The 15,550-nt window shown below is 39.5% G+C and overlaps 1 protein-coding gene across 2 annotated transcripts; it reads left to right on the forward strand.

The window, feature by feature from the left end:
- The first annotated feature begins 12,837 nt into the window (after positions 1-12,837).
- CNOT7_1 (CCR4-NOT transcription complex subunit 7) lies at positions 12,838-15,527 on the forward strand. 2 transcript variants are annotated; one of them, XM_012938002.3, is made up of 4 exons: positions 12,838-13,121; positions 13,204-13,959; positions 13,996-14,254; positions 14,290-15,527. In XM_012938002.3, the coding sequence occupies exons 2-4, from the start codon at positions 13,217-13,219 to the stop codon at positions 14,533-14,535; spliced, it is 1,248 nt and encodes a 415-aa protein (XP_012793456.2). In that variant the 5' UTR covers positions 12,838-13,121; positions 13,204-13,216; the 3' UTR covers positions 14,536-15,527. The 2 variants fall into 2 exon arrangements, with proteins under 2 accessions (XP_012793456.2, XP_051068472.1); XM_051215271.1 differs by having other exon boundaries at positions 12,838-14,254; positions 14,290-14,544; positions 14,680-15,527.
- Positions 15,528-15,550: the final 23 nt, after the last annotated feature.

Consider the following 15,550-nt stretch of genomic DNA (forward strand, 5'->3'; position numbering starts at 1 on the left):
GGTCTGGATTGAGCTAACGCGTGCTCGTTTTTGACAATTATATGAAAGTCAAAGTTTAGGACTGCATGATCACTTTTACCTGAGGGTGGCGTGTAATTGAGACTCGTAACGTCATCCTCAGAATTGGTGAGTATAAGATCTAGTAAGGATGATTCAGAGTCCGGATGGTACCTAGTTACTTCTTTCACATGTTGCACTAGGGCACATATGACGACCGCATCACCTAATTGCTGTCCTAAAGAATCTCCTAGCAATTCAGCTCTCAGATTTTTCCACGTCTATCGAAGGTGCATCGAATCCTCTCAAAATTAAACGTTGACCACCTTGTGACCAAATGTCGAGACAATCTAGCAAAACCTTATTCTCCCCACAGTTTGGGCTGCAGCAGCTCTTGTCATTCACATTTCAAGCGGCGACTAACTAATTCACACGCCTAAGTTTCATGGGACGTTATCAGTAACGGTAAATAGGATAGTATTTCTAATAAATAAAACCACTACTTTTTATGATTCTGGATTCTTTCGACTCTCACTAAAGTGAAACCTTCAAAAGCAAGTTCCAAACTGTCTATAGACTGAGTCAACCAACATTTTATGATGGCAATTATATCCGGCCTGGTGGTTTGATTGTACAACTAGCCCCTATCTGTTGTTGAGTAAGGTCCAGGCACTTGTTTAACACATTTAAAGATCATTTAAATGGACTCATACTGTACCCAAAAAGGTTACAGCGTCATTCTCTATCAAAGCTTCACCGCTCGAAAAATTTTTAGCAGTCCGGTTTGATTTTGTTTTAAATCCATCTCGGTACCCAAACTACAAACCTTTAGCAAGGTGACTCCCAAGATAACCTGAGGCATTGGCTGGTTTATTGGCCTTTTTATTAACTCAATGTCATGCTCAAAACAAGTTCTGTGCTTTCACTCTCCTTGATTCTGTGAAAGTCAACTGACGTTTCGTTATGATCAGTCCTCAATATCTCAGCTACTGTTCGGAGAACTTGCCTTTCTTTAGCAAATTTAGGTCGTTTCTTATTCTTGATCTGCACCGATTCATCAACCTTCATTGGAGCAGAAATCACGGTCACGTAACACATATTGGAGGACTTTGGTTGTCTGCTAATGAGTTGGGTAGTCAGGTTGTTATTTTTCCTGCTAGAAGCAGATCTGGTCACGCGACTTAACTTTCTAGGCGTTTCGCGCTCGCTGTTGTTTGGGGCTCAAGGGACACAAAATACTTCCTCTAGCTTTTATTTCTATTTTATTTCTATTTGAGCCTTTCTTCCTCCAATGGCTAATGTAGAACAATCGATTCTGAGCTTATTCGAGATATCTTCACGTTAATTTGTATATCGAACCAAATTGTAATTCGCTAAGATCAAATTACATTATTCTATGTAGCTTACGAAGCGTTTTTGAGTGACTAAAATTCAGTTATATCGAAATAGAAACCCTGAGTTCAATCTAAACGATTCTAACTCAAAAGAGAGAACAAATTGTATTAAAAGTATAAAATATCTCAAACAGTACAGCCAGCGCTACACAGTCAAGGGCTTTTCTGGCACAAACCCACATGTTGAAAAGCGAAAAGAATAGTTAATGAACAAAAGTTCGACACCCGATAATCAAAAAATATTCCCAACAACATAGGATCAGACGTTTATCTGCAAAGATTCCGGCAACCTTTGCAAGCAGACAAAGGTTAATAGTCCTACACAGAACCACGCCGCCAAGCACGACCGTATTGTCGGTGGTCCGGCAACATACAATAGTAAATTAAGTAATGAAAAATACATCCTTAACCAAGATCAAATAACAAAAACAGTGACAAGGAAGACTGAAGCATATAAAGTTTGATTAAAAGGGGACCTGAATAAAGATTAAAATAAGAGGAGAAAAAACGAATAAATGACAATATTGTCCAATAAAATGTTATAGATGGAATTTAAGCGTTTTCTTTCCGTTGAAATCATGATTAATGGTTTGTAACACAACTATCCATCTTTTTTGATGTAACGCTCTATTGAGTCAATAGAATAGTCCTTCACACAAAATTTTCTATGCCGCATACTTTGTTGTAATCGCCACTACTACAATTTTACAAACATATAGGGTTAAATGTCTTTGTAATATTATATCCTACAATGGTATAATTATGTTTCTAAGCAAAAGATGTGTTTCGGAGGACATGAAGAAGAACAGATATTTAATGGATATCAGTTGGTAGAAAAATTAGGGAACTTGACACTGGAAAATGGACAACACATTGTAAAGTTTAAACCTTGATTCAGTAACATGTGTGTTTGATCTAAATGAAAACGATGCACAGATGTACAGAGTCTGAGGGGAAAAGTACAGTTTCTAGGAAATCGAAAATATAAAACATGATTTGTAGACTATTATGAGCTCAATGTATTTAACTCACCCTAAACTGTTATTCTGAATATCATTATTTTCAATGGTTTGAGAGTATATTTGTATTACTCAAACCTTGATGTTTGTCTGTTGACAATTTGTATTTTATACTTTCTGGTTCTATCTAATTTTAATTTCATTTGTATTTTCACATTGAAACCCAAAAAATGAAAGTTTAATGTAAAAGTTATCATAATAAGCATTAAAACAATATATTCGGTATTGAAATACTTATCTTACCAATAAAATGTGGATGTTAGGTTTTGAATCTGATTTCCTTGTAATTCAGCTTGAAATTTGAGAGTGCATTACTCGACCATCCTTCAAAAACGAGTCAAAAGTGAACTTTGGCCATAAAAGACTCAGTCAGTCAAAAACGTTATACAAACTTTGTGCTGCTAAACACCAGCTATTAAGTCTTCTAAAAGTTGGTATGAGTTTACATTTTGCCAGAAACAGTTTGACAGTGTCTTACACAAACGTCTTCCAAAACTTTGTTAATTTAGCATTCGAAATCTTCTCTTATTTGGCTCATATCGTTTTTAGCAGAACGTAGCCAAATCGTCCACTTTGGATCTTGCTACTCTAAGCCTGTGAATGTAACCAATAAGGTTATACGAGGAAGTGTGATTTATTCATTATTCTTTTTCCTTTCCATCAATGACGTGTGTTCAGTATGGTAAGCCTTTCCTTTTTGCCAGCTATCTAAAAGTGGTTTATTCATTCTCTTCTCCCACCAAAGAAAGCGATCCAAGAAGAAATAAACATGTACAAATGAACTGTTTCGTGGAATTTGCTACTTAATGTTGACGAAAGTGGATTTATTCACATTGGCCGCTGTTTTAACTTAAATCTGACTATTCACAAACATACACTCAAATCTCTCAACACTGTTCGTGTCTTGGGTTTAAGATATGGCAACAGTCTGAACTTTTCTGAGCACATTGCATCTCAAGTATCCAAAGCTAGAGAGCTCACCGGATTCATAATGATAAATTCCAATAACATTGAATCGAGATTACCATTATACAGAAAATGTATCTTGCCCATTCTTGAATGTGGTATTTTAGTTTGCAGTAATTGCAGGCACAATGAACTGATTAAAATTAGAGGTGTTCAAAGAAGGTTCACCAATGCTGTTCTGGGGTATTCCGACAACAAAGACTATCACCAAAGATATCAAAAACTCATATTAGAACCTCTCTGGATCAGGCGTATCAAATTAAACCTTGTCTTTATCTACCAGCTTATTAACGTCATTTCCTATTCTTTGGTATCCACCCATCCATACCCTATGACATCATCCCACAATCTACACAATAAGGAAAATATTCTAGCGATTCCAAGAACCTGCAAAAACTTACGCCAGAACTCTTTCGTTACTCGCCACTCAACCATGTGAAACAGACTGCCAGTGGACCTCCGTTGCGGTGAAATTACAACCCGGTTCAGAAGTCTCCTTAATGATTTTCTTTCCGAAAATGGATTGTGTCACTTATTGAATATCAATATATTTATTAATGATTTATACAAACAAGTTCCATCATCCATCTAATTGACTGAAAAACAATGTGTAAACTCGGAAACTTTTCACGCCTATTTCATTTTATTTCTATTTATCTTAATGTATGAAGTCTGCTTATGTTCATATCCATAATTATTACTGTGATCATTATTATCATGACTGGTCCCTCGACACATTAGATATTCTTTCCATCTCTTCTTATCCTCCTAAACACACATTATTCCTGAACATCCAAAGTCTATAACTAAAAACAAATTATTTCACAGTACAATTGAACAAATTAACTTCTCAGATTCATTTTATCATCGCCACATACATACATATAACACATAGAAATTTACATTTGATTATCCTTTGCAATTAATTTTGACTTTCATAGCATCATTCTAAATTTTTGTTGCACAAATTTTTATACTAATGTCCGGTTTTACTCTGTATACTATTATATAAATCTACATGTATCTATTCGAGTGCACTATAAACTAGCAAAATTAATAGTTTGCTTCAGAGTTCGATATTCATTACACTATTATTATCATGGTGGAACCCTTTCACTAGGTGATCATTTCCTTCCTCTCTCCTTCTTTCTTCCAAATAAATATTATTTATAAGATTCCGAGGTTCCTAATTAAGACAATAACTTGTGTTACACTTAAATTAACTTCTCAGACTCGTTTTATCTTCACTATGCATATATGACTCATACATATTGATATTTGGTTATCCATTGCACTTGATTGAGACTTTCATAGCATCACTCCGAATAAGAGCCGCACGAACACCTATTCGAGCGTCATATCTCACTGCAATAATAAGTCATTCTTCTTAACTGTTTATTTTGTTTTATTCTTGTTACTCATTTGATGATACATAAACAGTCGTTTATTCTAATTCTGGGTTCACGGACACACTTACTAAACTATTTAAATATTTCGCGTCTCCTCTATTTCTGTACGATCCATTTTTAAGGTGTTTTTGTGTGAAAATCCCTCCATGTAAACACTTGTAATTTATTTCTATTGATTCCTTCAGTTGTACATTTTGTTAATCTTTTTCATTACATTTGAAGTGGTAATATTTGTATTTTATCGCAGTTTTTATTTTTTTACGCCTTCACCGAGTGTCCATGTTCCTTTCTGAACTGCATTTATATTGTTTCGGTTAATACATAGTCTTGGCCGCAGCCATATTGGTTTTGTTTCTGCTTTGATTGTGTTCCTAGCATTGACTAGGATTGTGTACTTTTGCTTCTGAATTGAAACACTCTTCTAGAATTAGAGACCCTGTGTTATAAGGCAATCAAATATTACCTTTCGAACGAATCTGTACGTGATCTATCCAGAAAGGATAGAATAACATTTATTTGTTGTGATTTGTAGTTTTCATACATCCTGAAGATGTGACACAGTTATTCAGTGTTTGACAACGCTTTTACCAGTAACACCTAATATATTTCGTTCCCACCCAGAGAAATCAAAAGGCAGAGTCGATGAGATTGGAAGAGTGTATTTGGCGATTACCAATATATCGGAATTCTCTGATCTAATCTGGCTAGCGATTGGGGTAGATGTTGAGCACGGCGTTACCACACGTGATCTGGTGCGGATGCATGACCGAGCGCCTTCAGCTAGATGAGTCCACTAAAACATATGGTCAGCATCCAATGTCGGAAACTTAGAGCTATTTATTTTGGGGATTTATTTACCGCAACAGATCACTCCCCCCCTTAGTGTGCCAGTGACGACCCTAAGACGTGGCCAGCCAGAAGTTTAAACCCAACGAGTTTGTCGTTGGTAAACACTCTTCTGATAGCTTACTAAGTTTAGCAGCGTCTGCTCGTCTTTCCTTACTATATGGGACCGAGGTACAACATAGTAAAAAAGAAAAGGTTACAACGAAAATTTCGACTCCTCATAAACTGCATCGTTCTTTTCCAGCCGTTCTGGAAAAGAAAAAAGAAAGTGTAAATGCATGTCGAAATACACTCGTATGTGCGTAAAAACACAATGTCGGCGAAAAAAAGGAAAATGTACTCAAGCACACGTAATAGCGTTAAAAAATGTTTTTTATGTTTTGTTTTTTTTAAATAAAAATAAAAATATATGAGCATATTAAAATTGTCTTTTTATTTAAAAATTATATATCGTAAAAAGGAAAATCGAGATAATATAAAATGTCGAGTAGTGCCTTACGTTCAGTAGTCATTTAAATGTTCTGGAAATCTTACTCTTCTTCCAGAACGCGTCGTTTTACGTTTATTTTCAGATACATTCGGAGTATCATCGCTAGTGTTGGTTGTCGGTTGAGGAATTACGAGTGTAGGAGTCGTGTTGTGCGATCGTACTGAAGGAAAGTCGACGTGAATAGGATTTCCTTCTAAATACGCTGCTTTGAGGCGATCGATGCTGATGCTATCGTTTGTTCCGTTCTTATCGACTATATAGTACTTAGATTCACGTTGAGAAACTTTGAAAGGTCCTTCGTACACTGATTCGAATGGTCGTCGATGCGAGTCTCGATGAATGAAAACGTGTGTACTATATCGTAAGTCAGGTTGAACGAAAACATCAGTTGATTGAGGTCGAGTCGAAGCAGGTTTAACTGAACGCATTGCGTTTGCAAGCCTGTTCGTGTAGAAGGTTAGATCCATGTTCATTGAAGAGGACGAAGGATCCACGAATTCTCCTGGAAGTCGAAGTGTCGTTCCATAGACGAGTTGAGCCGCAGTGTATCCAATGTCAGCTTTCACTGCATTGCGAATACCTAGTAAGACGAGTGGAAGAGCGTCGGTCCACTGTGAAACGTTTGAAGCTGTCGGTGAAAACGTTCTACCAACCCGTTTGCTTGTGGATGGTAGGCGGTCGTTCGGAAGCGAGTGATTCCTAAAAGTGTGGTCAGACGATGGAAAAGATCAGATTTAAACTGACGTCCGCGGTCTGTAGTGATGGTTGAAGGGCAGCCGAGGTTTGCTACCCATCGTTCGACGAATGTTCGGGCCACTGTTTCAGCAGTGATGTCCTTGTTAGGTACTGCTTCTGGCCATCGAGTGAAACGGTCTACGCAGGTTAAGAGGTAAGAGTATCCATTTGAATCTGGTGAAGGTCCTACCAAATCCAGATGAACATGGTCGAAACGAGCATCGGGAGTTTTAAACGAGCCTAAGGGACATTTATTGTGTCTGATAACCTTAGATTTTTTGGCAGCTTACACAGGAGCGTGCCCACTCCCTCACGTCTTTATTCATTCCAGGCCAGCAAAACCGTTCTGCTATAAGCTTGATGGTTGCACGAACACCTGGATGAGAAAGTTTGTGCAATGTATTGAAGACATTGCGTCGATAATGTTTCGGCACGATTGGGCGACCCCTACCTGTAGATGTGTCACACAGTAAGGTTTCCTTACCTGTTCCCATCTGTTTGATGCGTAGTTTAAGGGTTGTGGACGATAACTCGTGCTGAAGATCACTGTTTTCTTTTTGAAGCTCGGCGGGTTTAAGAAGGTCGATTCCTTGGAAACTGTTCAAGGAAGTTATGCGAGATAAGGCGTCTGCAACTACATTGTTTGCTCCAGAAATATGTTGAATATCTGAAGTAAACTGAGAAATGTAGTCCAGTTGTCGGGACTCACGGGGAGAGTACTTGTCAGAAGGAGAGCTTAACGAGAAAGTGAGCGGTTCATGGTCCGTGAAAAGAGTGAATTCACGGCCTTCGATATAGTGTTGGAAATGCCGTACAGCACAATACATAGCTAGGAGTTCCCTACCGAATGTGCTGTACCTTGATTCGGTGTCTAGCAACCTTCTAGAGAAAAATGCCAAGGGTTGCCAGGAGTTGTTAACCCATTGTTGTAAGACGCCACCGATTGCCGAGTCCGATGCGTCTACTGCGATACTAATGGGTGCTTCAGTGTCCTGATGTGCGAGCATTGTTGCTTTAGCGATCAGTTCCTTAACTGTGGAGAATGCTTTTCGTGCAGTGTCGTCCAAATTAATGGATTTCTCATTTCCACGAAGTTGGTCGGTTAGCGGTTTCATGAGTAATGCTCATTTCGGTATGAATCGTCTATAGAAATTAACAGGCAGTTAAACGTGCGTAATTGCTTGACGGTGGTCGATTCTGGGTAATCCAGAACGGCCGCCACTTTGGTTCTAAGGGGTCGGATACCTTGAGCATCGATAGTGTGTCCCAGAAAGTCTAATGAGTCGGTTCCAATTTGGCATTTCTGAACGTTTACAGTAATGCCATGTTTTTGTAATCGTTCGAAAACAAGATCCAGATGCTTGAGATGTGTTTCTCTGTCCGGACTTGCGATTAGACAGTCATCAACATACGCATGTACGAAGTTGAGACCTCGAAAAACGTCGTCTATGAATCTTTGGAATGTTTGAGCAGCGTTCCTTAGACCGAAAGGCATTCGCAAAAATTCATAGAGTTCGAAGGGAGTTATGATAGCTGTTTTCGGTATGTCGTCAGTAGCCATAGGGATTTGGTTATACGCTTTAACCAAGTCGATTTTCGAAAAGACAGTTGTACCTTTCAAGGTAGCTGTCAAATCGTGAATGTGAGGCAACGGGTAACGATCGGGAATGGTTTTCGCGTTCAATCGCCGATAGTCACCAGTTGGACGCCAATCGTTGTTGTCCTTTTTAGGGACCATGTGCAACGGAGATGCATATGGGCTACTTGACGGTCGTATGATTCCTAAGTCCATCATGTGATCGAATTCGTTTTTCGCTAACCTTAGCTTTTCAGGAGCTAGTCGTCGTGCTTTAGAGAATACAGGTGGTCCTGTAGTCGTGATGTGATGTGTAACGTTGCTGGTTACACACGGTAATCTCGGTTGAGTTTGTTGTATCCCAGGGTACTTATCGAGTAGTGGCTGATAGAGTGGGTCTATCATATGCTTAATTGTGACTGGAGATAATCTGCAACCAGAAAAGGAAGTTACGCAAACGGATAAATTAGTGTTTCCGTCTACTAGCCTTCGTTTGCGCGTATCGGTGATTAGATTATGGTGTTGTAGAAGGTCCATAACAATGATTGGCACAGAAACATCTGCAACAACGAAGATCCAGTGAATGGGTTTGCGTAAACCCACGTTAAGGTAAACGTACCTTTTGCCATACGTAACTATCGTTTTTCCGTTTGCCGCCTGTAAGTTTAGGGTCGATTCGTGAAGTCGGTCGTTGGAATTCGCTGGGAGAACGCTAACTTCTGCGCCAGTGTCGACGAGGTAGCGAACTCTCGTTGTCACATCTGTGACGTATAATAGACGGCTATGTTCGTCGGCTACGGTTGCCGTTAACGCGTGCCGGCTTGGAAGTTTCCCGAGTTGTTTTTCGAATCAGTCGGTTTCGTGTTGGGAAAATTGCAGAGTTTTCTGCAATTTCTGGAAGACTTTCCATACTGGTTATGATACCAGTGCCAGTCGGGGTTATCTGTCTCTCGTGGTCTAGAGACAGATCGCTTACGTGAAATGCTTCTACGTGGGGTGCGCGATCTCTTACGGTCGGTACGAAGATCAAGATAACGCGTAAGTGTATGACATAACTCGGTTATGTCATTCTGAGTCGTTTGAGGCTTTTCTTTGACTGAAAATACCTCGGCAGTAGATTTCGTAATTTCTAAAATGCGGTCGTCAGATGCAGCCAGCTCGTCTAAGGCGTTGTTCTGAAACGAGACCAGAACTGCTTGCACCTGTTGGGGAAGTTCGGACAAGAAAAGTTGTTTGAATAGACCTTCGTCGAAAGTTCCTGGGCCTATAACCTCTCTCATCAGTTGAAACATGTCCGTCGCAGAACCGTGTTGCAGGTCGATGTTATTGAAGAGTTGATCTAAACTTTGTCGATCGCTTAGGTCTCATCGTTTGAGAATCGAGCGTTTTAAGATTTCGTAAGGATCGGAAACATCACTAGTAAACATACTAGGTGTTACGCACCTGTTGAATTCGCGCGGTAGTGCCTTGACTACTGCGAGGAATTGTGCACGTGTGTCGATCACGCCGTGCTCGGAGAAGCAGGCTTCTGCGTAGCAGAACCAGGCTTCGATATTGTCGGGCCAGAAAGGCATCAGTTGAAACGAAGGTGGGGACAAAGTCTTAAGCTTGAATACTTTGGGTGTCTTCACAATTGATCGATCACTGTGTGGTGATCAATGTCATGCTTGTCTAGTCCTTATTAGTGCAGATCGAATGCTATCAATCATGTTGCAATGTGGCCACCAGTTTAGGTGACTCGACACTGCGGGCAGTATGTATTGAGATTTTAGATGGTAGTTGGAGGTAGTCAACAGGAAACCCTGGACCCTGGTTTCGTGCTACTTGGCACTCGTCAGCAAGGTGTACCTGTAATCTTGAGGGAACTGGTGCTCCCTGGCGTATTCGATCTCCAGTCACCCAGCTTCACAGTCAGAGACGTTACCACTGAGCTATCCGATTACAGGTACACCTTGCTGACGAGTGCCAAGTAGCACGAAACCCGGGTCCAGGGTTTCCTGTTGACTACCTCCAACTATCGTCTAAAAAACTTTGGGTGTCCGTTCAGTCGTGATGAAATATGAAGTACGATAATGAACGAGGGGGAAATATATATATATCCTAGAAAAAACACGAAAAAATCACAATGTTTAAAAAATAAGGCAATGATATATAAAAATCCCAAAAAGGAACAGACTCACAGTTGCAATTAGGTACACCAGATCACGTCGGTCTCATCAATGAAGATGTGACACAGGTATTCAGTGTTTGACAACGCTTTTACCGGTAACACCTAATATATTTCGTTCCCACCCAGAGAAGCGACAAGAGAGGGAAATATGAAACAACGAAGAAGCCGGCAGGAAGATATAGTAATGAAGATGGAAAAGGTATTCAGTGTTTGACGCTTTTACCAGCAACACCTTCCAATATAATTTGTATCCACCGAGAGAAATCAAAAGACAGAGTCGATGAGATTGGAAGAGTGTATTTGGCGATTACCAATATATCGGAATTCTCTGATCTAATCTGGCTAGCGATTGGGGTAGATGTTGAGCACGGCGTTACCACACGTGATCTGGTGCGGATGCATGACCGAGCGCCTTCAGCTAGATGAGTCCACTAAAACATATGGTCAGCATCCAATGTCGGAAACTTAGAGCTATTTATTTTGGGGATTTATTTACCGCTAAAATCCTTTATCAACTTGTTTATTTATTGTAATTAAGTTCTGACTAATTGAACAATTATTGGTTGAACAAATGAGTGGTAATATTTGTTTAGGTAATGATGTACATTTATATTTTTAATGAAATCTAGAACCGTCATTTACCCGATCACCTCGTTTTGACTTCAACTGGGCAATAGTGGGCATCTAAACTACCTAAACAATTATTCTTCAGTTTAAGCCTCAGTTTGGATTCTACAATTTCTATTCCCTTATTTTCTTCCTTTGCTTTTTTAAAATCAACCCAATACTCTTCTCAATTATACAGAACCTGATTTGTTACTGTTTCATTATCATCACTATCTTTTCTTTTTTCTATTTTTCAAATATGGCACACAGAATCCTCACATTACTGAAACTTGTGTATTATTGTATTACTAAAGAGCGGCAGCCACATCCTCCTAGCTTACTGGCGTCATATTGACTGACAGGCCCTTTTAACGTTACAGTGCGAGGGACAGAGATATATCACATACTGTATCAATAGTCTAAGGATGTGGCCATCCTTTCCCGTTTCTTTCTCTATTTGGAGGTCTTAGTGACTTTAATCCATCATCCCGGTTGAAGTCAGAAGGGGGGGTGTTTAGATGACATCGATTCTGAGGCCAATCTTGTGTTATGAAGAAGCTCATGAGCAAACGTCATCATGAAGTAACATGCCATAGCTTTCGTTTAGCCTTGGTTTCTCTCCCATCTATGACTCACTCCACCCACTAATTGAATTGAGACTTTGTAAACATACTGTCGTTCTGTAAATGATGTTTGAGAATAATTGCATCGGTTGCCTGATTTTCTCTGTGGTGTACAGATTGTCATGATTCATCTATTTTGAATTGACGTGCAAGGATTAACTGTCTATTCTGTTCCAAGAATATCGGAAATGTTCCAGTAACTTTTGTTGAAGCAAGAAAATCTCACAATGTATCCAGGAATATTCAAGTTTTCTTTCCCTTGGAACAGTCTAGAATTCTGAAAAATGAGTCAAGAAACCTTTAGAATCGACTTCAAAACACTCCAGCCGATGCTTCCAAGTCGACTGTTCAGTCTCCGATCGAGGCCGTAAGGTTGGTTACATTCACATCATCTTCTATGCATTGGGATGGACTATAATGTCCGCGTGTTAGACTTTAGGGCGCTGGAGAGTGTGATCACTTCCTGGGCTGGATGTGTTCAATTCAACTAAGATCATCACATCCATTAGAGCCTGAATCTAACACAGACATGGCACCTAACCCATATCTAGTGAGATTTATGGTGTACTGAACTAGAACTTACGATATTATGTATTCCAATGGTTTGTAATCGGACGACTTTACTGATAATGCCATCTCCAAGTTTATCCAGATAACAGGGAGTGTGCTGAGAGGCTTGAAGACATATTCGATGGGCTATCAATATATCGATAAGTTTCTAATCTGAGCTGACAAGCGGTTGTAGATGTGTAGATGTGGTGCGGAAGCATGATAGAGCGCCTTCAGTTGGGTGAGTCCATTAAAACTAACGCAATTAGCATCAAATGTCAAAGACCTACAGAACCATTAATTTTAAGGGATTCAAGTACCACTGCAGATCACCTACTCCGAGGTTTCTACACCCATTTTACTAGGATCATCTGTTGAATATTCAGAGCCACAGTTTGACATCTTGTTTTCTACATTCCAGTTGTCGTCGTAGTAATTACCATGTTTATGAGCCACGCCCCACTGTCTCAGTATCTTAAATGGTTGGGGTATTCTGTCTTCAAAAAGTGCAAAGATTAAGATTGTATATTGAACGGTAATAGTATCGAAGTCTTGCGATTTATACTGAAAAATTGCTTATGTAATTATTAGTCGATAAATAAACACTAACGTCAGCGAGTAAAATGCTTAATTTTCTAAAACACTCGTTTTGTTTCATCAAGCTACTCTGTATTTTTGGGGGGAAGCGAAAGTGTCAAAGTGCGGAATAGAACTATTGTCTTACTCTTATGAGCGGTCTTGGTATGTGTTTACCTATTTTTGCTATCTTATTCTATTGCTTTACGTAATTGGTGTGATTCTTACTTCTTGTGTATATTTTCAGGCAGGATAACTGAATGTGTCACTTATGTTATTCAATGCACCCATTTCGCGAACTCCAATCTATAACACAAAACGGCTATTCAAACCACATACTTCATACTTCACTTCCCGAGTCACCTGTTAATCCTCATTTCGGAAAGTATAACTACCGATCTAATATGACAGTAACAACTGATAGTTACACCTCTGGATCCGCGTACCACAGTCATGGACATACTACACATAATCACGTCCACCATGGAATACTGCATCATGTTCATTCGAATCCTAACAATATCACCGCCCTCACTGTTCCACAGGATAGCAGTCAGGTTCGCGTTTGGGATATTTGGGCCCACAATTTTCACGAGGGAATGCGCCTTGTCCGTAGACTTGTACGAGAATGTCAGTATGTTGCGGTAGATACAGAGTTTCCAGGTGTTGTTGCAAAGGTTTTTGGTGAGTACGCCAACAGTTTTGAACAAGCCTACCACAATATTAAAGTTAATATTGACATGCTTAAACCAATACAGATTGGGTTTAGTTTTTTCGACGAGAGTGGTCAGACGGTCGATTCGGTCTCAACTGTGCAGTTTAACATCAAGTGGAATGTTGACAATGAAATGCATGCGGCCGATTCTATTCAATTATTGGAAGTTTCTGGAATAGACTTCGATAAGTTAAAAAGAACAGGAATTGAACTTAGTGATTTCGCAGAGGCTTTTCTTACCAGTGGTCTTCCGCTGAATGACAAAATAACGTGGATAGGGTTCCACAGGTAGGTTTCGAGGAGCTAAATTAAAGCCATATTTAGTGCCTACGATTTTGCCTATTTGATGAAGATTTGTACAGATTGGATGAGGATGCCGGACAACTTCTTGGAGTTTCAAAAGCTGTTGTTGATTTTCTTTCCCAGGATAGTAGATCTAAAGTCAATGATGAGTGAGCACAAGTTCCCCAAGAGTGGATTACAAGAGTTAGCCGACCTAATGAGAGTACCACGTATCGGCTTACAGCACCAAGCTGGAAGTGACGCAATGCTCACAGGTGAAACGTTCTTCAGATTTCTGGAGGTATGTTGCTTTTACTTTGTACTAACTGAGTTTAGGAGCATAGTGGTGGGAAAATTGACCAACGGGTTCTAAACCTTGTCTACGGTCTAAATTATTGTCCTAACGGTGTATCTAATACTTGGATGCAAATGAACGGTTCGAGTCCTCAACATGATTCGGAGTCTTCTGCAGGTCACAACGTTTCATATGCGTCATCAATCTTTCGTAACAATGTTCATAGTGCCGATCATTCCGGTCGCACATCGCCTGCTGATTCGACAGGAGGTCACAAAAGTAGCTGAAAACCTATCGTAAGCAGATTGTCATCATGCCCTTCCTACATGTCCTTTAAATTACGCATATGATGATGTTCTGATTCTAACTCTGGTTAGCATTTGTTCTTTGCATTTTGTAATTTAGATCTCTGTTGATTTTTTGACTTTCAGCCTCAACTCTTTCAATGTAAATCACGGCTCATTTGCGGCAGCTCACCTAAACAGGCCGCTTTCCCTTCTAATATTGTTTTGTCATCCCTTAATTTCACAAGTCCCGTCACATGGCGCTTTAACTTCGCTTTGTTTGCCTTTACTCCCGGTACGCTCTAACTGGTTAAAGCTGTCGGAGCATTTCCTAGTGGCGTACTCATGGGCAGCTAAACCTGGCTTTTACTAAGAATCTTTATTTCAAACTTCTTCAGTCTATTAACCTGTCACACGGCCTGGTTATTGTTCTGCCTACTTGTTCGTAGTTATGTTTGTCTTTTATGTTTACTAGCGCTCTCGGTATCTGTGATAAACTTTTCAATGCCTAACAACGCTTTTACTGACCTGTTTGATGACCAAGTGCTTGCGTGGCAGCAGCTGTTCTTTAGTTTTGTAGAATAATTGTACAGAAATCTTTTGGAATGTACAGAGAAAATCTTGAAATGTATTGGTACTTTGAAACTACTCGTTGTAAATGTACATTGCTAACCAAAGTGTCCAGTCACTAATTTAACAGTACTCTAAATTAATAACTTTCCCTCTCCTGTATCATTCGCAAAGCAAGTTACGAATTCTTTTTGGTTTAATTTGTTGTATTTTTGAGTAATGCTTGGATAACTTATGGTATCCGGTGTTGTGCACTTCCTAAGAGTTGCTCACCCAACCGTAATTCATTCGGAAACAAATTTGAAGACCATAAACATCTGTTGTGTAATATTACTTTCTAACACTATATTTTTCAGTATGAATAACCGTGCTTTGTTCAAAACAGTTTTGTTTCATATATGTATATAAATGTTTATCTCTAAAAATATTTTTTTTATAAAAGAAAGCA

This window comes from Schistosoma haematobium, chromosome 2, assembly GCF_000699445.3.
Source record: "Schistosoma haematobium chromosome 2, whole genome shotgun sequence".
Classification (NCBI taxonomy): Eukaryota; Metazoa; Platyhelminthes; class Trematoda; order Strigeidida; family Schistosomatidae; genus Schistosoma; species Schistosoma haematobium.